At 41.0% G+C, this 25,137-nt stretch overlaps 1 protein-coding gene across 4 annotated transcripts in view; it reads right to left on the reverse strand.

The window, feature by feature from the left end:
* CAPN8 (calpain 8) overlaps positions 1-25,137 on the reverse strand; it is a 210,177-nt gene that overhangs the window by 88,593 nt on the left and 96,447 nt on the right. For all 4 annotated transcript variants that reach the window (XR_004538661.1, XM_033935863.1, XM_033935864.1 and 1 more), the window contains exons 6-8: positions 15,746-15,829; positions 3,887-3,972; positions 139-213 (exon numbers count right to left, since the gene is read on the reverse strand). Coding sequence is in view for 3 of the 4 variants with exons in the window: in XM_033935863.1 (XP_033791754.1) it covers positions 139-213; positions 3,887-3,972; positions 15,746-15,829 (245 nt within the window). In the remaining variant the exon portion in view is untranslated. The remainder of the gene's footprint in view (positions 1-138; positions 214-3,886; positions 3,973-15,745; positions 15,830-25,137) is intronic.

Consider the following 25,137-nt stretch of genomic DNA (forward strand, 5'->3'; position numbering starts at 1 on the left):
TGGGCTCTAACATGATTGTGAGATCTCAGCCAACCTGTGTCAACAGAAGAGGCATTAGCCCAAAGGATAAGGAGCAAAATGTTAATTGCAGATATCGTCTCCTTAAAATGCATCACACACAGTGAGAACATTCCTCACCAAAACTCTCCATCATCGCATTGTTTATCCAAGGTCCGTTTCACTTTTGGATCAACATAATTCCATTCTAGAGCACTGAGGAATGAAAAAAAAGCACACCAGTCAGCTTTCCTTCCACTGATCCTAGAGAAATTAAGAGTCCTATAATACTCATGCATATAGCTCTCCACAAACTGGTTAATAAAGTTCAGACCACATGGAAACTTAGAATGTGACAGCAGATAAAGACCACGTGGTGGTCTGCTTAATTTTAATCCTGGTGCTATTTCAAAGACCCAGTTGATTTCTGGGTTTCCCTGTACTTTGTTACAGCTTGAGGATACTCTGTGGACTTGATTCCGATTTCCATAAGCAACATCCAGATATATTGGGAGCAAAGCCGCAGCTAGTCCACTTGTACCCTTAGCACATGGAGTTCTGTCATAGCCACATACCAGCGAGAGGCCTCTTTTGAGGAGGAAGTTACATATACAGTAATCTGATGGATGTATATATATATATATATATATATATATATATATATATATATATATATATATATTACATTACATTAGTGATTACATTACATTACATTAGTGATTTCTATTCCACCATTACCTTGCGGTTCAAGGCAGATTACATAAGAATTGTCATGATATTAGGAAATACATTAGGAGTAGTTTGAACATTTTTGATTTGCTAAGGAGTAGATAGTAATTGTAGGTGAAGCTTGGGATGGATCTGGTTGTGTTATATAGGTTTTATGTATTTTTTGAAGAGTAGAGTTTTTGTCTTTTTTGAAGGTTTTTAGTTTGTGGTCGAAAATAGCAGATTGGTGAGTTGTCTGTCCAGTTTTACTGCTATATTTGACCTTGTGGATATACATAGGGAGGGCATAAGTAGAATGGCTAATACAGAGAGAGAAAAAGGGGTCTAGCAAAGAACATTAGTGTAAAAGTTGATAAGGGAAAAGGAGTTGGCTCAGAATGGTGTTCTAGAAGGAAGGCTGAGATAGAGATGGAGAGAGGAGATTCAGAACTGCAAGAAAGCAAGACGAAGGGCAAACCAAGATGTCTACTGATGAGGAAGAAAAGCAGAAGATCCAGAAGTGGAGGAATTAACAATTGAGCTACTAGCCTATTTGGAAATAGATAAATATGATGGGTTCTAGAAGAGGAAAAGATTAACCAACTTTAACAACTAGAGTAAAGAGCATGATACATGAGATGAATAAGGGCATTGCCTGTTTAAAGGGGCCACTTATTGATATCACAGAAATTAATCAAATACAGTAAAGTTCAGCAAAAATTATTACTGAGAGAATCCTATTGGCAATGATGCAGGGATAGAAAATAAAGAGAAAAATTACAATTCCTCCTTGGAAAATAATGCATTGAAGGAAAAATAAAATCATTGCAGAGGTTTCTTTGATAAACGGGAATCTAAAAGATCACCAAAGAAATGAGAAAGATCCAAAACATTAAACTAAGATGTGCTGCATTAACGGAGGAAGACCTTAAATTCATGTGCTCCAATAATATATTAAAAGTAGCATCCAAAACTACAAAAACTGCAGAAATATGAAGTCAAGCTTTACAGTACATTAAGGTGGCAATTCTATAAAAAGAGCTAAAAGTTAGGCACCTGAAATCTGTGAATTCATAAAAGATGCCTACAGTTAGGTGCCTAGATCAGTATGCTTAGCTGATCTAGGCGCCTAACTTAATTTTTTTTTAATTGGCTTAATTAGCGCTAATAATTGAAAGAAATATTAAAAAGCAATTAAAAAACCAATTTAAAAAATGTAATTTATTGGTAGGTGCCTAACTTGTTAGGTGTCTACACCAAGACACCTACTGGAGTCTACCGGCTAGTAGGCCTGGTTAGGGATAGTCTCAAGGTGGAGTTTGGACATGATTCAGTAGGCGCCTACCTTAGGTACATTAATTTATGTCAAGAAAACCCTGGCTAAATGGCAGTGCGCCTAAGCATTCAGGCCCATATTCTATAAATGGTGCCTTAACTTAGGCGCTAGTAGGCACTCTACCAGCACTTAAATGAAAAATGCCATTTAAACAACATTTTAAACTGATTTTCAAGGCACCTACCGGCACCAGAATTGTGCCTCCATAGGCGCTTTATGGTACCTAATGCCACTGTAGGTATGGCTAACGTTAGGCGCCATAAAGCGTCTAAGGAGGCACAATTCATGTCAAAAGGTAGTGCTGGAAATGTAGGTCTTGAAACCCTGGCCTACATTTCCGATGCTTCCCTTTGCCAGAGGTGTGATTCTTTAAATGGCGCCATGACGTGATTGACATGCAAACAGCAGCCATTTTTAATGCAGCTGCCGACAACGGTACCATTTGAATCCAGGCCTCAATGCATATGACACCTAAGAACACTTAGGCGCTGCTAAGCTCGATTCTATAAACGGCGCCTGATGGTTGATTGACAACTGCACTTAGAACTTAGATGCCGTTTATAGAATCAGAGCCTAAGATAATATTCTAGGCTAGTGTTTGGGTGCCCAGATTCAGTAATAGAAGACAGCCTAAGATGATATTTGGGCACCAACACTATACCATGCAAAAGGCAAGTGTAAATATTAGCATCTGAATGTTAGCACCTAGGCATGCAACTTACAGTATTCTATAAATTTGGCACCTAAGTGTGTGACTTGCCTGTGTCCCTCTTAACTGCACATTCCCTTTGCAGTTAGGTACTAAAACACTTACCCATTCTTTTATGAAACTGAGCATCAGGAGCAGCACGGGCCATTCAGCGCGGCTCCCCGCACTAGAAACTGCTATCGCAGTTTCGTAAAAGGAGGCCTTTGACACTCACTTATAAAATAGCATCTAAGTACAGATAGGTGCCTAACTGCCATTTACCCCATTTGGGTGCCTAAAGTTTTGTTTTTGGTCTATACATTTGTAAATTTGCATTATCAGGTTTTATTTTGTCTTTATATGAAAAAAATAGCCCTTTTGCAGTCATTGTCTCCTGAAGGATCATTTTAAGGCACCTGCAAGGATTTACAGGTAATTTTCATTTACAACAGAATGCCATGACCTGGCAGTATTTACAGGTAATTTTTGAGCTCCTTTTACTAAGCTGCGCTAACGGTTTTAGCGCACACAAGGTATTACCACACGCTACGCAGCTAGAACTAACACCAGCTCAATGCTGGTGTTAGCGTTTAGCGCGCACGGCAATGTAACGCGCGCTATTCCGCGTGTTAATATCCTAACGCAGCTAAGTAAAAGGAGCCCTTTATTTGTCGATGCAACAGGTTTTCCAAAGGAAACAACCCTGTGACCAACTAAACCATTATGCAAACAGGACAGTCGTCTAGGATGGCAGCTTCTGGGTTGATAGAGAGTAGCTGAAGTGAAGACAAAAAGTCCTTACAGCCACACAAATGTAAAGACCCATCAGTATGGGTAGCTAATCGTGTATGATTTTCCAGTCTCTATAGCTATGTCAACCTTTAAATGTTTCCCTTTTTCTAGATGTTTCCTGTTATTGGTCTCAGTGTACTGGTAACATTTCTGTTCTCTTAAAGAGTTTGAGTTGTTTGAATGTACAGCATTATATAATCAGCACAGCATCTGGCTCTGATTTGCTTCAGTAGGTTTGTTGTGAGCCTTGTGTACCCTTTCTATCCCCCATGTGATAATTCAGTGTGCCACTGCCAACTAGAACCCCATCCTTTTTTTCAATGAGGTTTTATTACAGAATGAAAGAGTCTATTCACTGAACCTACTTGTCACTCCAGGCTCCTGTCCATTCCACTTCACCCCAAGGATTTCGGAGTCTGATTAGTTTTTCTAACCAGCCGCGGTAACTCACCTGCAATGTTTACCACAGAGAATAAGCAGTCAGTAAGCACAGGACATAAGCATGCATGTGCAAGAGGCTACAGGAAGCAGGAATCCAGGAGCACGCATGAGATGTAGTGGTAAACTTACAGTGAAAAGGGATCAGACACACAGAGCTCAAAACCTCCACTCATTTACTGACATCCAGCAAAGGAAACTGAAAAATAAAATCTACTGAGTAACACATACCCCAAATACCAGCAAACTGATTCAAATATGGACAACCTGCTAGAGCCAATTCATCAGTATGGTGCTTTGACATGGTGATAAAATTAATCACCATTCCCGTCCCCACAGATAACCATGGGAAATAATCCCGTGTCATTCTTTAGTGTCTATCAAAACCTCAATCCTTCTACACCAACATTCCTCAATGCAAGGCTTGAGGATTAATGGTTGTACCCATTCATACTTTGATTCTTCTCCCTCTCCTTAAAGAATGACATGGAGATGGTTTCCCATGGTTATCCGTGGGAACAGGAATGGTAACGAATTTTGTCACTGTGTCATTCTCTACTTTATAGCAGGTGTTATCAACCCAGTCCTTGAGGTACACCCAGCCAGTTGGGTGTTCAAGATATCCTTAATGAATATGCATGAAATAAATTTGCAAATATTATCTCCTTGGTATATAAAATCTATCTCATGCATATTCATTATGGATATCTTGAAAACCCACATGGAGCACAGAACAACAGCTAGACCAAATGAGGATGAACGTGTTTTGCCTGTGCGGCTTCTTCAGGGGCATATAACTAATTGAAGGTAAAAACTGCTTTTGCCACCAAAAGTAACTAAAGCTGGTGTCCACTGGACACTTTTCAAACAAGAAGATGTTCAAGACTCTATAAGCTTCTTGCTGGACATCTTCTTGTTTGAAAAGGATACACTGGACACCAGCTTTTAGTTGCTTTTGCTGGCAAAAGCAGTTTTTAACTTCAGTTAGTTATATGCCCCTGAAGAAGCCGCACAGGCAAATTATGTTGGGCGCTGCTCCTGGGAGCATTTTCAATAAACTTATTCATCCTCATTTGGTCTACCTGTTTCGTGCTCCACGTTGGATTCCTTAGCGGACTGTCTGCCTTGCTGTTTTCTCATATCTTGAAAACTCGACTGGCTGGGTGTGCCCCAGAGACGGAGCAGAGAATCACTGGGTTTATAGGATTACAATGGATTTCTTTTGGGAGCAAATTTTCTTTCTGATCCAGATCTTTAATTGTCCTATATTGGTTCTCAGGCTCTAGATCACAAGACTTTTTATACAGTTCTGTTAATCTAATGCAGAGTTTTCAACCCAGTCCTTAATACCCACCCAGCAAGCCACATTTTCAGGATATCCCAATGAATATGCATGAGAGAGATTTGCATACAATGGAAGCACTACACGCAAATTTATCTCATGCATACTTGTATTCATTGTAGATATGATGAAAACTGGAAAGGCTTGTTATGACCTGAGAACTGAGTTAAGAACCCCTTGTCCAGTGCATCACTGCTTTGCCCCTGACATCATTAGATCTTAAAAATGCATGGGAACTGAACCAGAATCTCCTAAAGACATGGTGTTTGGCCATGAAGGAGCAGAGGAGTAGCCTAATAGTTAGTGCAGGCAGTGGCCTGAAAACCAGGGGAACTGTGTTTGATTCCCACTATAGCTCCCTGTGACTCTGAATAAGTCACTTAAACCTCCATTTCCCCAAGTACAAAATAAGTACCGGTATATAATAAGTAAACTGATTTGATTGTAACAACTTAGAACAATAAGCTGAAAACTGGAGGAACCAGGTTCAAATCCCACACAGTCTTCTTATGATCTTAGCTAAGTTACTTAACTCTTTGCTGCTTCAGGTACAAACTTAGATTGTGAGCCTGACAGGGCTAGAAAAATTCCTACCCACCTGAGTGGATACCACTTCAACAGCTTGTAGGCGGTATATAAGAATTAAACAAAAAACAGGCAAGCCCTTTCTTAGACTGAATGCAGAATCTCAGCAGGTGTCATACTATAAAAAATATCCAATAGGCAGGGCTGGCATAAGGAAGGTACAACTAGAGCAAATGCCCCGAGTCTTCATCCCTTAGGGGTCCCCCAACTCTGTCCAAAGCTACAAAAGAGCATAGCCTGCTGGTAGGCTATGGGCATCAACAGGCCTAATATTGATTCTGCTGATAGGAAGACTTTACAAAAGGAGAAAGTAGCAATCTGCCTCAAAAATACAGCAAAACAACCAAATAAGAAGAGGCAAACGAGATGTCCTAAAACAACCAAACAGTTACTTTATTAATACAAATAATTAAATGCCATAAAAGTCTATAGTTTAGTATCCATCAAATCTGACGAGTCTTTCAATGAAAGTCACAAGTCTATGAGTAAGGACCTATCTTTATAAGACAGGTCTCCTGAGTGGTCCCTTACTCATAGACTTGTGACTTTCATAGAAAGACTCGTCAGATTTGATGTTTGGTTGTTTTAGGACATCTCATTTGCCTCTTCTTGTTTGATAGGAAGACTTTGACATGATTCACAGTTAAGTATCAAACTCACTAGATTCACCCCTATCTGTACACAATGAACCATAAAGAAGACACCGAGATATCAGATTCATGCATTGGAATATATTGTTCATACTAGAGAGCTGCTGGGTTGACATTACATTTTCTTACTTCTGTTTAATGGTATTAAACACGCTGGGGTCCATGGCACAAGAACATAACATAAGAGTTGCCAAACTGGGATAGACAGAAGGTCCATCAAGTCCAGTATCCTGTTTCCAACAGTGGCCAACCCAGGTCGCAAGTACCTGGCAAGATCCCAAAAGAGTAAATCAGAGGAGAATGTGGCGTAGTGGTTAGAGCTACAACCTGAGAATGTGGCCTTCTGGCTCAAGTAAACAGGGGTGTGGCAGGCCTTTCTGGGATGGACAGTATGAAAAAGGTATTTGGGTATTTGGTTGATATATGCATGCATGAAAAGAAACACTTACTTTATTACTTATTATTCTTTGGAATTTTACAAGCTAGATAAAACTTTTATATATAAGGACACACCCATATTAAAGAATATGTAAGAAAGGTTTGTAAGTGACAAAAAGTGGATATAAGAAGGATACAGAACCAGATAAACAAATTGGAATAAATTGTGGGATATTGGTGAGAATAAATATCTGGTTTATGCTGAGTTACAGAAGAAATATATTAGGAATCAATTTCTCTTCCTCTGCACTGCTGTTTAAGATAGGAAAAAGCTAGAGTCAGATTCCCGCCTTTTTAGGTTTCTTTGTCTAGTGTTTAAGGCTATGTCCAAGGTACTAGCTGGCAGACTTGGGTTGGCCTTTGACCTGGTTGCTATATGGAAGTACCTGTTTTTACTCCAGCCTGTCATAGCCACATACCAGCGAGAGGCCTCTTTTGAGGAGGAAGTTACATATACAGTAATCTGATGGATGTATATATATATATATATATATATATATGTATATATATATATATATATATATATATATATATATATATATATATATATATATATATATATATATATACACACACATATATATATATATATATATATATATATATATATATATATATAAAACTTTAATAATTCTTGAATGAATGATTGGGGCCCCAGACTGTGTGTAATTGTATATGTGTGTTTAAACATAAAACTGTTTTGCAAACTTTATATTTTAAACCTTGAGGAATCCTGAGAGGCAACATATGGAGTTTGACTTATTAGACCTTTGGGTTTCCATGTAAACCTTCCATGTAAACCTTCCAGAGGCCCAGGATATTTGGCCTTGCTTGGTTTAAGAAAATGAAATAGAACTCACTTTAAAATGCAAGAATATGGTTTGTTCATAAACTTTTATCTGAACTTAAAGCAAAAGTAATGAAGAAATTAGTTAAAAGTTAGGTTTATGCAACCTATCAGTTTTCCAGAAGGCAGAGGCAGCATATAAAGACCTGAACAGTTCATCTGGTCGGCACATTAGCTATTCTCACTAAGGGGGGATTTTTCTGAGTAACCTGAGTTTTTTTCTGTGAAGCTTTCAGCTTTTCCAGCATGAGTAAAAATTAATCATACAGGGTCAATGATTCATTCTCTAAGGCTATAAGAATGGTGCTGGTTAAAAAAGATATTCTTTGTTTAAGGGTACAATTATTGTTTACCCACAATAAATAAGTTTTGCATTGCTTTGGTATAATTTTAATCTAAGTAGAATTCAGGAGTTCTTTTAAAAGATATACATTATAATGCATATTTATGTAGATTGCTGTAAGCAAATATATAATTCTGTAAAACTTTTCTTTAAGCCTATTTATTAAAAAAAAAAAAAAAAAAAGGTCTTTGTTAAGTGAAAGTCATTCCCCTACCATGTATGAATACCCTACCATGTATGAAATGCCTTATATGGTAGGAGGAATATTTTAGCCAATCATGTGAAGGTAGGGACAAAAGATATATACAGTAAGTGACAGAATTGCTATGACATATTGGAATTCTTCCCTTCAGCAGGACACTTTGTACAGATGCAATCATATGTATGAGCCCTTGATGTAAGATTATGTCATTAAATGACTATGAATAAATTAATATTAATTGGCCATTATGTGTTTGTATTCTTAATAAAACCCAATGGGGGCATCTTTAGGCAGGAAAATCCTGTTTAAGCCTCAGCACTCTGAGGTTGTTGGTTCAAATCCTGTGCTGTTTTTGTGACCCTGGGCAAGTCACATAATTCTCCACTACCCCAGGTACATTAGATAGACTGTGAGCACACCAGGACAGATAGTGGTTTACCTTCAGGTACTCAAGCATTTTCCCTTAGTCTATGAGAGGTATATAAAATACTAAAAATAAGTAAATAAAAAAGAGATTATGTGCTTTCCCTGGTAAGCTCTTTTCCAATAGAAAGGTGAGCCATTCTAGACAGATGGGTTATTCCTCATAGCCGTGTGCTGCTGCAGAAGGAATCCACTCTGGATTTTTCACTCTGCCTCCATTGTACACTTCCCCTTCTGAATCTGCGGTTTCAGCTTCCGCGGATTCGGTTATTCGCAATTTTTTTTTAGGGAAGAAAAAAAAGCACTTCATTTCAGACCTTCCTTGCCTCCCTCCTGCCTTCCCCCCGGCATCCTGGCCTTACCTGGTGGTCTAGCAGACTTTCGGGGCAGGAGCGATGTTCCTACGCTCCTACCCCATGCAGATCGTCAACTGGAAATGGCTGCCGTGAGCTCCCGTCGTAGTCTCGAGAGACTACGGGAGCTCATGGCAGCCATTTCCTATTGGCAATCTGCACGGGGCAAGAGCGTAGGAAGATCGCTCCTGCCCCAAAAGCCCACTAGACCACCAGGTAAGACCGGCACAGGCTGCCCAGCCCAAAGAGGAACTAGCTTCGCTCTGCCCAGCCTGACACCAAAGTGGGGAAAGAGGAGACCAAAGCATCTGCACTGACCCCTGCAAACACGCAACACACATGGAAGGAGGCGATCGGAGGCGGAGACCACCAGGTAAGGTCCTGGGGTGGGTCAGAGCCAGCACAAAGTTATTTGCGATTTTTCACACTTCGCAGTTCGGCTCTGCCCCTAACCCCTGCGAATACCGACAGAGAAGTGTACTTCACTGGGCTCTCTAGCTCCACCTATAGTTAGTACCCAAGCACATAGAGCCACCCATTACACATGCAAGCAACAGGCTTAGACCAATTGTTCTGCTCAAGAAGTAACTCAACAGTAATGTTAATCGCCAGCACAGGCTGCAAAAAAGCTCAGAAACTGCTCCCATATAAAACTGAAACATATATGAATTATTCCCAGACCCCAAGGGCTGACGAGCATCCAAGAATCTGCTTGGAAAGGCATAAACAGACTAAAACTGTAGGCAGGTACAGTAAGGACTGGGCGTGAGTCTAGATTGTCTCACCTGGTAAGTACATAATCTCTTTTATCAGTGCAATAGGTGAGACATTCTAGACAGATGGGACATACAAAAGCAATCCCCAAATAGTTAGGGTGGGCTTCCTGAATACCAAGGAGCCAAAGACAAAGAGCTGGATTCACTAACCTGCCCGATTGGGCCGATCTCTGCAGGTCCAACTGATTCAGTAAACTTAAACATGCAGATGAGGGCGATTGAAGGAACACCCCCATCTGCCTGCACGGCTTGTGCATGCATGATCCGCACACATGCGCAGACCATAGAAGCAGCAATCTTTTTTTTTTTTTTTTAACTTTTGACTTCGGGGAAACGCCGCCACATCCACTGACCCCAACCCGCGTGGCTCCTAAAAGCTGGTCCCACTTTTGCCAGCTGCCGCCCTCACAAAAAGATAAATGGAGCCCGTGGGTTAAAACCATGGGCTCGCTGGGCAGGGAAAGGCAGGAGAGCTTCGGGGAAGGGCAGGAGAATGGTGATGCGGCAGGGGAAGATTGAGGCAGAGCAGGGCGAGCAGCAGAGATAGCAGGGCAGAGCAGGGCAGCCTTCGGGGCGAGCAGGCAGGAGAGACTGCAGGGCAGAGAGCAGGGCTTCTAGTCGGAAAGACATTTTTGACTGGTCCCCAGCAGTCGCTTCTTCAGGTGATTGGCCAGCCTAGTCAGATCGGAAATTTGGTGTAGTGAATCGGGTCGCTGTCCAATTTGCATGCGTTTTACCTCATTTGCATGCAAGGATTCCAAGCGGATTGCAGGAGAGGTAAGTGAATCAGGCCAGAGGGAAATTTGATAGTTAAGTGGTCGCAAACCGATCGATACACAATCGGTTTGCTTAGTGAATATAGCCCAAAGTCTTGTCTTGCCGCCACAGTCATTTCTGTAAGACTTGGCAAATGCATGAAGAGAAGACCACGTTGCCACCCTGCAAATCTCCTTATGGGAGACAGCTCAAGGTGTGGTCCACAAAGAAGCCACACTCGTGGAAGAATGTGCCTTGACGGAAACAGGAGACTGTTTCCCAGAAAAAATGTAGGTGGGAGCTGCGAAAGGGCTGACACAGCCCAGGAGAGTCACAGGGTTTTTTTTGAGGGGGGGTTGCTGCCAGCAATCGGGAAGAAGTGAGTGTCGCGATCGTGAGAGGGGACTGTTGGACACGCGATCACGAGGAAGGTTGCTGACTGGGAGGGGTGAGAAGGGAGGCAACGTGGCAGATACTTTACTGCAGGGACAAGGCCATTCACTGCTCCATGGGGTGGTGAACGGCCTTGTCCCTGTACCTGCGGCAACCAGTCTTTTTTCCTCCCTGTTTCTGTGGGCTACCTGCAGCTAGCCGCAGGTAATAGTCACCGTGTCATTCTCTAGTCTGAACCAAAGCATTCTACAGGCAGAGATGGAGTACACTGACACCTTTACCAAACTCGCATAAGGTTATACAATCCATCCACCATATAATCTGTCCCCGCCAAAAAATGTTGAGGGGGGAACCACTGTCTCACTCTCCAGTGTGCGCAATTGAGAGAGACAGGTGCATGCGACAAAAGACGCCACCAAAGCAGCTTTAATGCCTAAAGCAGCTGTGTCAGAGTTTCCTGAGGACCACACCCACATGGCAGTCCTGCATATCTTCTAACACTATACCACCCATACTGTGGAGAGAGATGTATATAGTCACCTGCGCCACTAAAGAATCCACCCTGGACTAATCCAAAAGTTGCTGACACTCCTGTGCCAAAGAATGCCAGTGTGACATAGCTCTAGCAATTTTCAGAGCACCCTCCAGAGAGACAAACTGCTCCGAGACCAGAATACACATATCAGGGTGCCAGAGGAAAGTAGCAGACTGCAAGCACACACCACAAAGCCAGGAGGAAGAAGTGGATGGTGCCGGCTGAGTGACCAAAAGGATCTCCTGTAAAGATTCAGAAATAAGGACCAGCAAATAAGCGCAGAATCGTGAGAGCATTTCCAGGCTCCAAAAACCCCAGAGGGATACACAGATCTATAACACAGTCCCTTATCTCCCACCTTGGGAAGTGCTGCACCTACAAATAAGGGGTCAGCAAGCAAGTCATCTGCATCAGGATCCCCCAGATCAGGGTCAGGCAGCACAAGCACAGTTGCAGGGTAAATCGAGGACGTGTCCAAAGGAGCAACACCACTGAGAGACACAGTGGAGGCAGATTGGGACTGTGTAGGAGGAGAACACTGGTTCCAAAATTCAGAGCACAAAAATTTCAAAAATTCAGAAAAGGTGCCTGGCTCCTGGGCCGTAGAGTCACCCTTAGGCTATGAAGAGTCCACAGCCTGGCGGACAGAATTACCAGCCATACTGAGCCCCAAAAGTCACAAAGGCCACCCCACTGTGCTAGCTGAGCGTTTGGTCATCTGATTCAGCAGGGGAGAGACTAAGCTGTATGCTGTGCCCCCCCTGGCTGCACCATGTAGCACATGGCGCAAGAATGCTCTAAAAGCACTAAATGTGTGCAATCCTGGCAAGAATCCACATGAAGAGAGCCCAAGGACTCATTCCAGCAGGTTTCAAGACAAAATTTGCAGTTTTGAAGAAGCTGGGCGCTTTAGAAAAAAAAAAGATTGCTAAAAACTAAGATGGCCGCCGGCAAAAAATTCACTCCAAAATTGCGATATTTTCATACTTCCCAAACTCTAAAAATAACGATTTTAGGATTTTTCAGGAGGGGAAAAATTCAGAAACACTCAAAACCCTACTTTTTCCAACCTCCACCGATTCCTCTCACAGGCTGTCAGCCTGTGTACTCACTGTGACTTGACAGGATCTGTGCTGTAGCCTGCTTTCAGCTCTCTCACAGTAGCTGGATGAGAAAATTCACTGCCACAATGCTGGGAATGGTTCTGTAAAGCTGATCATCGGGCTGCCAGTCAGACTCCTATGTCCGACTATACCTCCACCCTTGCGGACTAGCTGATGTGCACCGGGATAGGCAGAGGTGCAAAGATACAACCAGCACCCTGTGAGACACCGCCAAGCCTGTGCTCGACCCTGCTTAACAGTAGGTGAGACGTCAGGGATGACCCTGAGCTCCAGAGAAAACTATGTAGGCTGACTAACAGGTACCCAGTGGGATCGGCCTGTCAACTACAGACCAAAGTCTGCGAATTCTCAAGCAGGCAGAGCTTCAAAATTGTTCCAAGCACCAAATATACATCAAATTAAAAATAATAAAATGGGGAGAGCAGAACAAATACTCCTGCAGGCACTCAAGCAGAAGGAAAGAACTGTAGGTGGAGCTAGAGAGCTCAGTGAAGTACAATAGAAACAGAGTGAAAACTCTGGAGTAGATTCCTTCTGCAGTAGACGCGGCTATGAGGAAATAACCCATCTCAACATTTGTCTAGAATGTCTCACCTATTGCACTGGAAAATGCTGCTTATTTTAGGAATAAGCAGTGGATTTTCCCAAGTCCAGTATATAATGGGGAGAGCTTTAAAAAGAAAAATCGGTATACTTATAATTATTAAATCATTATTAGGAAAACAGAAAGGTGAACCTAAATCACAACTAGGCCACTTATTACAAGCCTTCCTCTTGTAAGTTAACCGGGTTACTAGCAACAATCACATATTTAGCTGAAATAAATCTTGACAATTGTGAAGATTCAAAGAATATATATCTAGTTCCCTGATAATTAGCTAAACATTTACAAGGAAATCTAAGCACAAATGTAGCCCCCAATTTTAGAACCTGAGGACGCAAAATCAAAAATGGTTTCCTCTTCTTTTGGGTTACTCTAGACCAGGGGTAGGCAATTCCGGTCCTCGAGAGCTGGAGCTAGGTCAGATTTTCAGGATCTCCACCATATGTATGAGATGGATTTGCATGCACTGCCTCCTTGAGATGCAAATCTATCTCATGCATATTTATTGTGGATATCCTGAAAACCTGACCTGGCTCCGGCTTTCGAGGACCGGAATTGCCTACCTCTGCTCTAGACTTTTCTCATAGGAAACTATCCAAACCTTTTAAAACCCTGCTAAGCTAACTGCTTTTACCACATCTACAACTGCTTTTACCACATTCCAGAGTTTAATTACACACTGAGGCCCTGATTCTCCAAAAGTGCATCCCGATTTTAGGCAGCTGTAGGCGTCCTACAGCTGTCTAATCATCCAATCGGGATGCACGTTTTTTTAAAAAAATGCTCCCCAGGCAGGCCGCCTATATTGAAGGCGAGGCCCGCAAGACACCTAGGCCCTGATTCTGTATAGGACGCCCGGGAGAGGCGTCCTATTCAGAATCGGCCTAAACTAAACCCCGATTCTGTAACCGGCGTCCATGTTACAGACACTGGTTAGAGAATCGGGTTAGATTAGACACGGCCCGCTACACTTATCGTGGCAAGGGATCTTTCTGCCGCTATAAGTATAGCGGGCCGTGCCCCCTGACCGATCGCTGGCAGGAGGGTGCCCAAACACTCCTGCCAGAAGATGCCCCCCCCCCCCCGACACTACCGACCACTCCCCACGACACTACCGACCGCCCCCCCCGACATTACCGATCCCCCCCCCCCCCGACTATCGATCGCTGGCAGGAGGGTGCCCAATCCCTCTTGCCCGAAGACGCATCCCCCCCCGGCGCTAACAACCCACAAACTTCCACTCCACCAAACCTGTTCTTACGGCCAGATGGGTCTTGCACGTCCAGCCGGCAGGCACGCCTCGTCGAAATGAGGCGGGCCTGCCCCTTCCCGGCCCATCCCGCCGAAGCCTAAGGCCTGATTGGCCCAGGCTCTAGAAGCCTGGACCAATCAGGCCTTAGGCATAGCGGGTCCGCCCATCCCCACTTAATCTAAGGCCTGATTGGCCAATCAGACCTTAGACTTAGTGGGGATGGGCGGACCCGCTATGCCTAAGGCCTGATTGGTCCAGGCTTCTAGAGCCTGGGCCAATCAGGCCTTAGGCTTCGGCGGGATGGGCCAGGAAGGGGCGGGCCCACCTCATTTCGATGAGGCGTGCCTGCTGGCTGGACGTGCAAGACCCATCTGGCCGTAAGAACAGGTTTGGTGGAGTGGAGGTTTGGGGGTTGATAGCGCTGGAGGGGGGGTGCGTCTTCGGGCAGGAGGGATTGGGCACCCTCCTGCCAGCGATCGATACTGTCGGTGGGGGGGAGGGGAGATCGGTAATGTCGGGGGGGCAGTCGGTAGTGTCGGGGGGGGGGCGGTCGGTAGTGTCCGGGGGAGGTGCGTCTTCGGGCAGGAGGGATTGGGCACCCTCCTGCTAGCGATCGGACAGGCCGCGGCCCGCTATACTTATAGCGGCAGAGAGACCCCCAGCATTTTGCTGGCCTACATTTTAAGCTTCTCCTCTACTAGGGAGACGCGTAGGGCCGCCTAGGTTCGCCTAAGGCCAGCCTAAGGCCCTTAGACGAGCTTAGGCATCTTGCGGATCTCCTTAGGCTCCCAGAGGTGCCTTCAGGCCTGCCTGGGGAGCATTTTTTTTTTTTTAAACGTGCATCCCGATTGGCTGATTAGACAGCTGTAGGACACCTACAGCTGCCTAAAATCGGGACGGCACTTTGGAGAATCAGGGCCTGAGTGAAGAAATATTTTCTCCCATTTGTGTTAAATCTACTACTTAGTAGCTTCATTGCATGCCCTCTAGTCCTAGTATTTTTGAAAGAGTAAACTCAGCTAAAGCCCTAGTCGATTGCCCTGCTGTCACCCAGCTTAATGGAGGTCTTTGTGCTTCCTTTGCAAGGCTCCTGGTACCTATAAGCAGAAAGGGCCCTTCTCTCCAGGAAAGAGCTGTGCCTTTTTGAAAGTGAATGACTTTACCTCCTGTGCTCCAATGAGAGAATAGGCATGGGCCTTCACCAGCTTCTGGGTTGTGATGTCTTCAGTCTCATATGCATTGTTAATCTGTGAAGCAAAAAACCATTTACATAATAATATGAGTACATTTCCCAGTAATTGATACCGCTACATGGATAATTACAATCTGAAGCTATGAAAAGAGAACCAAGAGTATTTTATATTAATAATGCATTAAGTTAGTCCAATAAAAAAGGTATTTTCTGATTTTTTTTTCTTTGTTTTACCTCTTTTTATTATCTTGAATTATTAAGCAAACCCCAGGAGAGTAGTCCTCAGACAAATTCAAAATGGCATCTATTTCTTTCTGTAATACTTATGTTCCTCACGCTTCCTGGAATCTCTTCAGGCATTATGAAAAGAAAAGATCCTGTGAATTCCAGGATAGTAAAGAGACAGCCTTGCAATGCACTGATTCATTGACATTCTTCGGATGTTCCATTTTATGTCATCAGAGGCAATGCAGAGGGATATGGGATCATGTGCAGAAACTCATTGCGGGATCTCATTCATATAAGGCTGAAAGGCCTGTAATATGGGGCCAAAAAGTGTGACTATGTTCAAAGAAAAAACATATTCAATGGAACGGCCGGCACAATGTGTCAGCCCCAAAATCCTACTTAGATTTCTGTGGGTAAGATGACAACAATAAGCAAAAATGGACCGAGACCTATCTCTTCCTCCCCCCATTTATTTTCAATTTGTCCTAAAACAATCTGATCTAGCAGAGATGCTGATGAACGTCTCACCACACACTCTGTTGGTTTGTTTTCAGAGTGGGAAAAATCTCTCAGCTTTCCTGCTCCTGTCTGAACTGAAGCAGACAGGACTATTTCCATTCCACAGGATTCCATGAGGCGTGTTGCTAGCCTCACATCAAAACACTGCATGTGTGGGCATTGAAGAGAGACGTGCTGCCGTGGCAAAAGGGCAGTGATATAACAGTGGCATTTGCTGTTTCACATTGCATTATTTCCCATCCAAAATGATATATAAATAACAAACCAAACATTGTTTTGGTTTATTTCTTTTGTTCTGGCCCAGGTTAAAAGAGTTCTACAGCACATTAAAGCCAAGCGCTAGAACAGCGAGAAAAGGTAAGAAGAAAGATTCGGTCATTGCAAGGAGGTAAGAGAAGGAGAGAAATGTCATGTACTGTGAATCCGGGGGGGAGGGGGGGGGTTGAGCTATTATTGAAGGAATCTAAATTTGACTTTTAAAACAAAATTTTCTCTGCTGAAAAAGAAGGGCGAGTCATTATTAGAGGTGGGCTATTATTAGAAACAATATGGTAATAACATATGTAGTTCTCCTGTCATGTGAATGGAGCTGAGGTTCAAAATCAAAGTGCCCAGGTCTTCAGGATGTGGGAAATTCTGGCAGTCCTGATGAGGGCTGCTGGGTGGATGGAAGATTGGTGACAGGTTAGCTCCAACTACTGGGTGTTACCGAAGATTTTTTAAATATTCTTTTCAGAGGTGTTTCAGCAGGAAGTTATAGTAAGAACTGCCTTGCAGAGAAGATGTCTGGGGTGGTATTTCCCAACAGTACATGCATGTGTGTAATATCAGAAAACAGTGCATATTATCATGGGTGTAGCCAAGATCTAAGCTGGGGGTGGGGGGGTGCAAATGATCTTAGACTGAGAGAACTACACTGGGATTGGACTTGAGTTTGAATACATGGGTGTAAGCTAAGTAAGCAGATTTTTGTTCAAGGTTGAAGGTTGGAGGACATGACAAAATAGGCTATTGAAAAAATGTTTTTATTTTAAACTTAGTCTTCAAATTATACTAAAAAATTTTTCTTCTTTCTTCACTAAACTTTTTCAGAACCTCCTTTTCTATCTCTATTCTATCTTTGGCCATTATTAAATTAACCGGCCAGCACAGAATATTGACTTGGCCGGTTAAGTTAATGCCGGCTAAAAAATTCCTGGATGTTCAATGCCACCACTGGCATTGAATAGTGTAGTATTTTATTTTGCATGCTGTGATTGCTAATTAGAGATGGTGCTATACTCGGAGAGAGCTCCCAGGAAAGAGACTTGGGAGTACTTGTAGACAAGTCAATGAAACCGTCCGCGCAATGCGCGGCAGCGAAAAGGGCAAACAGAATGCTAGGAATGATTAAGAAGGGGATCATGTATAGATCTGAAAAGGTTATCATGCGTTATACCGGGCCATGGTACGCCCCCACCTGGAATACTGTGTCCAACACTGGTCGCCGTACATGAAAAAGGACATAATACTACTCAAAAGGGTCCAGAGAAAAGCGACAAAAATGGTTAAGGGACTGGGGGAGTTGCCATACAATGAGAGGCTAGAGAAACTGGGCCTCTTCTCCCTTGAAAAGAGGAGACTAAGAGGGGACATGATCGAAACATTCAAGATATTGAAGGGAATTGAATTAGTAGAGAAAGAGAGATTGTTCACCCTCTCCAAGGTGAAGAGAACGAGAGGGCACTCTCTAAAGTTAGAAGGGAAAAGATTCCGTACAAATGTAAGGAAGTTCTTCTTCACCCAGAGAGTGGTAGAAATCTGGAATGTTCTTCCAGCGGCTGTTATAGGGGAAAGCACCCTTCAGGGATTCAAGAAAAGGTTGGATAAGTTCCTACTAGAACAGAACATATGCAGGTAAGGCTAGACTCAAATAGGGCATTGGTCTTTGACCTAAGGGCCGCCATGTGAGTGGACTGCTGGGCACGATGGACCACTGGTCTGACCTAGCAGTGGCAAATCTTATGTTTTGCTTTCCCGAACCAGTTTTCAATGCACACTCAACATTCATAGCCCATTCAAGCAATCCTCTGTCATTGTTGAGTGCAACCAAGTTTTCACTCTGCGCAAGGTACTAGACAAGCACTCAGTACTCAATAATACTCATAGTACATGGTTGGGAAATGAGAAGAGCATGTTTCATTTGTCGGAAAAAAAAGGTCATCACTTTTTTCACCAATTCTTTCATCGGCAGCTCCTTCATATTGTTGTTCTTTGCTTTCTTCTCTCTCCAAAACTTGTACCAGAGTTCTACCTCATTATCAAAATTTTCCAAATTATAAAAATCACAGAAACACTGCACCTTTTTTTGCTAAACAATTCAACTAAAATCTCCAACATAACAGCAAGGTGCAATAACAGTAAAGAAAATGTGGGTAAATTGTCATTGGAAATTCTTTCCTCCAATGACGATATCAAAGAATCTAGATAAGGAATTATTAGAGATTATTAGTTTATGATGCTGGAGGATTTGAACAATGTTGTTGCAGTTCCCTCCCCTCTCTTCACCCTGTGGGTCCACCATCCATGTCCCGCCTCCCCCCCCCAATTGCAGTTCACCATTCTCCCCATCCCTCTCCTCCTCCTTCTGCAGATCTGTCCTCTCTCACTCTCCAACCAAACCCGCCCCCCTATGGCATCTCCCTGCTGTCCTGCTCCTGACCAGACAACCCCTCCCTCCCCTATTTGGGTCTGGCTTCCAATTGACCCCTCTCCCCATGTGGAGCCAGTATTTTTACCTGCAGGCCCTCACAAAGCAGCAGCAACCAGCCAGCAGAGGAAATGTTGTAAACAGGCTGTGTGCGGCCATCCCAGCCAGGGCCTTTCCTCTGCTGCATCGGGGCTGGCCACAAGCATTTAGTACTGCATCTGTTTTCGGTTGGTTATAGAGTGCAACTGCATCCCCCCTGCACACCGCTGGCTATGCCCATGCACACTTTGTACAAATAGCCTGTACTCTTTAAGAAGTGCAAAACTATTTCTGATTCTTTATTAAATGTTTGGATTAATAGGAAAGATTATATTGTATAATATTTGTGAATGCATATGATATGGGAGGGATAGGAGGGAGGGGGTTATAATTTCATTAATTTAATTTAAGTTGATTGTAATAGAATATCAAGTGATGTTGTTTGTTTGTTTTTTAATTCTTTATTCATTTATAATTTACAACAAGTGTACAGTAAATAACAAACACTTGAAATACAGTATCACTTAAAAATCAGCAATCATTCAACAAGAAAATTTAACCCTCCCCCCTCCCATTTCACTTCTCCAACAAAATAAATATATCACATGAATATAATATCTTATCATTAGAATATATTATTAATAAAAAACCCACCCTCCCATACCACAAATAAAATTAAAACTTGAGAAAAGTGTAAATTATTCCTTATAATAATTTATAAATGGCCCCCACACATCTTTAAATTTATGATAATAGCCTTTTTGTACTGCCAACGCTCTCTTCATTTTAAATATGACATACTGAGTTCCACCAAAACGGATAATTCAATCTTGTACAATATTTCCAGTTATATGTTATTTGTTGAATGGCAACTCCAGTTAAAATCATTAAAAGCTTATTATTATTAGCCAATATTTGAGGCTTAGCTCTCATCAGTATGCCAAACAAAATTGTATCATAAGATAATGCTACATAGTTTTCAAGCAATTGATTTATTTGATCCCAAATTGACAACCAAAAAGTTTTAATTAATGGACAGTAAAACAATAAATTATCTAAAGTACCAGCTTCTAAATGACAATGCCAAAATCTATTAGACCTAGAGCAGTCCAATTTTTGTAAACAAACAGGGGTCCAAAGTGCTCTATGCAACAGGAAAAACCATGTTTTCCTCATAGATGCAGACATTGTACACTTCATCCTCCAGGACCAAATACGTGGCCATTGAGACGCATTAATTTGATGCTTAATCTCAATGCTCCAAATATCTCTAAGTCCACTCTTTGGTTTTTTCTTTACAAGGCCAGATAATAATTTATACCACTGTGTGGCTTGGTGACCTAAGAAATCTGCCTGAAAGCATAGGAAATCTAAACTAAAATGATTATTGAGAGATTTCCATTCAGGGAACCCTACCTGAATGGCCTGCTTCAGTTGCAACCATTTATAATTTTGTTTTTTATCAAGGCCAAATTTTATTTGCAACTGTGAAAAATCCAGCAATTTACCCTCAAGAATAACATCTTTTAAAGTTCTTATGCCTACTTTAATCCAATCCTTCCAGATAATCTTAAAACCGCCAATTTGGATCCTGGAGTTGAGCCAGATATTTTGACATGTAGATTTTTGAATCGGAAGAGGTGTTAAATTATTAACAAATCTTAAAGTTTTCCATGTGTCCATTAAAATCTTATTATTTTTCTGTAACCTAGGCATTTTAATACTGAGAAGATGACGAAGCCTTATAGGAAACATGAGCTGCCATTCTAACCATAACCAATCAGGTAGCTTTTCCATGAGTTCTGGGAGGACCCAATACATACCTTGACGTAAAATATAGGATTGATGGTACCTATAGAAATTTGGAAAATTTACCCCTCCCTCCACAGTTGGCTTTTGTAAGGTCACTAAAGCAATTCTTACTCTTTTACCCAGCCAAATAAACTTAGACAAGATACTGTTTAACTTTTTATAAAAAGACTCCTGAAAAAAAACTGGTATCATACCCATTTGGTAACAAACAACAGGCAAAATCATCATCTTAACAGTTTGAACTCTTCCCCACCAAGACAAATGCAACGGATTCCATTGTTCACACAGCTCTGTAACCTTTTGTAATAAAGTTTTTTCATTCACTTTCATTGTCTCCTCAAATGTGTTTTTTAATCCAGATACCTAAATATTTTATTCCTTCCTCCTTCCAAATAAAAGGAAATGAGTCAAATAAACCTTTTATACAATGTACATTTAAAGGAAGAATTTCTGATTAATTCCAATTTATTTTATATCCTGAGAATTTCCCGAATTGCTCAATCAAATCAAGCAAACATGGAATGGTTGTTTCAGGATTCCTCAAATGTAGCAGCATATCATCTGAGATATCTTATATTCCTTCCCAGAATACGGAATACCCTGTATCTCCCCCACCTGCTGAATAGCTAACAAGGGTTCAAATACTATATCAAAAAGTAAAGGAGACAGGGGACAACCTTGTCTAACCCCCCTTTGCAATTTAAAAGATTCAGAAAAATTATTATTAATATATAATCTAGCAATAGGGGAGCTATACAATGCTTTAATCATTTGTATAAATCCTGAACCCACACCAAACCATTCCATTGCTTGATACATAAAGACCCACTCTACTCAATCAAAAGCCTTCTCTGCATCCAATGACACAGAGAAGGCTGGGTCTTTTAAGTCTTTTGTTAAATATAACATCTGAAGAGCCAGTCTAGTATTATTAGAAGAGTGTCTGTGAGCAACAAAGCCCGTTTGGTGCATTCCAATTATATAAGGAAGAGCCTTCCTCAAACGTAAGGCTAAAAGCTTAGCTAGCAATTTTCCATCAACATTAATTAAAGAAATAGGCCTGTAGTTTGAAACCAAAGTAACATCTTTATTTGGCTTCGGCAAAACAATAATTAATGATTCTGCAATAGTACCTGTAAAACAACCTTTATTCAGTTGACTCAAATATAAATTTAATAAATGGGGTAACAAAGTATTTTGAAAAGACTTATAAAACTCTACAGTATAACCATCACCACCCAGAGCGGGCCCAACTCTAAGAGACTTCAATGCTGTTTCTAATTCTTTTAGTGATATAGGTTCTTCTAAACTTCTTTTTATATGATCAGGAACCTTTGGACCCTCGATTAAATTTAAAAATTCAAAGCCATCCTTTTCCCTATCTATATAAGGCTCAGAAGAATAAAGGGCTTTATAAAATTTCAAAAATTGTTTTAAAATAGATCCAATTTGAGAATGTGTATCTCCTTTTTCATCTTTGATTATACTAATTTTTGCTTTCCTTTTCTTTACTTTAAGATAATTAGCCAATAATCTTTCCGCCTTATTAGAGCTTCCATAATACATAGCTTGCTGCAAAAAAATATCATTTCTGATTAACTTAGAAGAAATCTCATTATATTTACATTTAATTTTTAAAAGCGCTTGTAATATAGAATGCTCCCATTTTTCAATTAATTTTGCCTCTAAAAGTCTTATTTCTTGTTCTAAACTAAAAAATTGCTTTTTTATTTGTTTTTTTAACATGAGCTGAGAACGAAATAATTTGCCCTCTCATAGTTACCTTAAAAGCTTCCCACAAAGTTTCTACAGAGATTTCGTCTATATTATTAATTTGAAAATATTCATCTAATTTAAGTTGAAATTCTTCACAAAATTTCTGATCTGCAAGCAATGCATTATCAAATCTCCAAACTGGTCTTCTACTGTCTTGACCAATAACATTAAATTCAACCCACACCCCTCCATGATCAGACATAATGATAGGATCAATAGAGCAGTGGTTCCCAACCCTGTCCTGGAGGAACACCAGGCCAATTGGGTTTTCAGGCTAGCCCTAATGAATATGCATGAAGCAAATTTGCATGCCTATCACTTCCATCATATGCAAATCTCTCTCATGCATATTCATTAGGGCTAGCCTGAAAACCCGATTGGCCTGGTGTTCCTCCAGGACAGGGTTGGGAATCACTGCAATAGAGGCTTGTGTTACTTGATGCACTAAATGATCTGAAACAAAAACATAGTCAATTCTTGAAAATGACTTATGAACATGGGAACAAAAAGAAAATTCTCGATCATTAAAATGAGCGTCAAAGCAGTATTACCCATACTCATGCCAACATGCACCTATCTTCCTAAGGGATCAAAGGCAATTAAATTGAATACTGCACTACATTTTTTATTAACCAAAATAGCAACTCCAGCTTTTTTCTTCACCACTGGGGCAAAGAAGCAATGCTTCACCCAATTCCCTTCCAGCTTCTTAGATTCCTCAGCAGACAAATGAGACTCTTGTATAAAACATATATCAGCATTCTGATTTTTTAAAAATAAAAACACTTTTTTCCTCTTTATCGGATGGTTTAGACCATTTACATTTAATGAAAATATTTTAAAAGTTATTGCAAAACTTATCTAAAACAATCTTTCATAAATCTTTCAATAAATACATTATGATATGAACACATAAAATTCACACCTTTCCCAATTACAAGATATAAAAGAGAATAAACCCCCCTCCCCAAACCCCTATCCCCTCTTCCCCACCCAACCCCCCCAAAATACAAGTGAAAACTTAGAACCACGCATGTGGTACCCAGTGACATGCAACTCCCACAGGTCAATAATTTTATCAGAAATTTCAGAAATCATAAGCTAACTATATTCAATCCACCCATTTAAGATTAATTATGTTCTCAACTTTGAAAATTGTTTCATCAAGAAATATTAATTCACTTTCCCTCATATTATTAATACTATGTTTCTCTTAAGCAATATATTAGGACTCTTATTCAAAACTTTTACAAATACCCAAATTAAACCTAAATAAATTAGAGAAATTACCCTCTTTTCAAATATCAACCTCCTGACTTAAAAGACAATCTTCATCAAATTAAAACCAATACCCATACCATCCTAAACTCAAAATCTCTCAATTTTAAGAAATGACTTCAAACTAATTTAAAAAAAATCATATTCTGCACATAAATTTTATGCTTCATACTAAATTAATAAATTAATATGAAATATGAACTTTCAACCCCACACATACTTCATCCATCATACAATTCATTCATATCTTCATTAAATCATCATTCCAAATACCTTCCAAAACATAACTTTTACATAACTAAAATTATCAATATATTATCTTTTCCTTAACATCACTTCCCAGGATCAATTCTATGCAGTGTTAAGTACCTCCAACCTAAATATCTTTCATCCTAAAATATAATAGGTGCAGCACCTCATGCATCTAAATTCCTCCAACAAAGATCACATCAGAATTATCCATTTTAGAAATAAACAGTCAACATTTCTTTAATGACATCCATGTTCTGGAACTTTTATAAGTTGTCATGTTCCATACTCTTCATAAACTCTCATATTCTGCACCTCAATACATTGTCATAGTTTGAATTATCATATGCTATCATGCTCTATTCTCTATGCAAGCTTCCTTACTCTTGTGCTCTCAAACTTCCACCTTCTGATTCCTTCATACATCTTCACTGTTTAAATTCTTCACACTCAAACCTATTCCAAATCCTCCAGAAGCTGTCTTACTGCAATAGTTACATCCATAGACCTTATAAACACTTTTCTTTTTTTCCCTTTTTCACCGTCAAGCTGAATATCATAAATCAGTTCTCAGCATCTTCTTTGGCTCCTTTGTTCTTAAAAACCACTTCCACTTCATATCCTTCATTTACATACACCCAAACTTGGCTGCCATTCACATTCTCTGATTTTCTTTATTGTCTTCCATCTTATGATCCAATTCCTTCTCTGCCAATTTGCTGAAGAGATATTTTTCTTCTACACTTTCTACAACACTTCTTTTTCATGCTCTC

The sequence above is a fragment of the Geotrypetes seraphini genome, chromosome 3, assembly GCF_902459505.1.
Source record: "Geotrypetes seraphini chromosome 3, aGeoSer1.1, whole genome shotgun sequence".
In the NCBI taxonomy this organism is placed as follows: domain Eukaryota; kingdom Metazoa; phylum Chordata; class Amphibia; order Gymnophiona; family Dermophiidae; genus Geotrypetes; species Geotrypetes seraphini.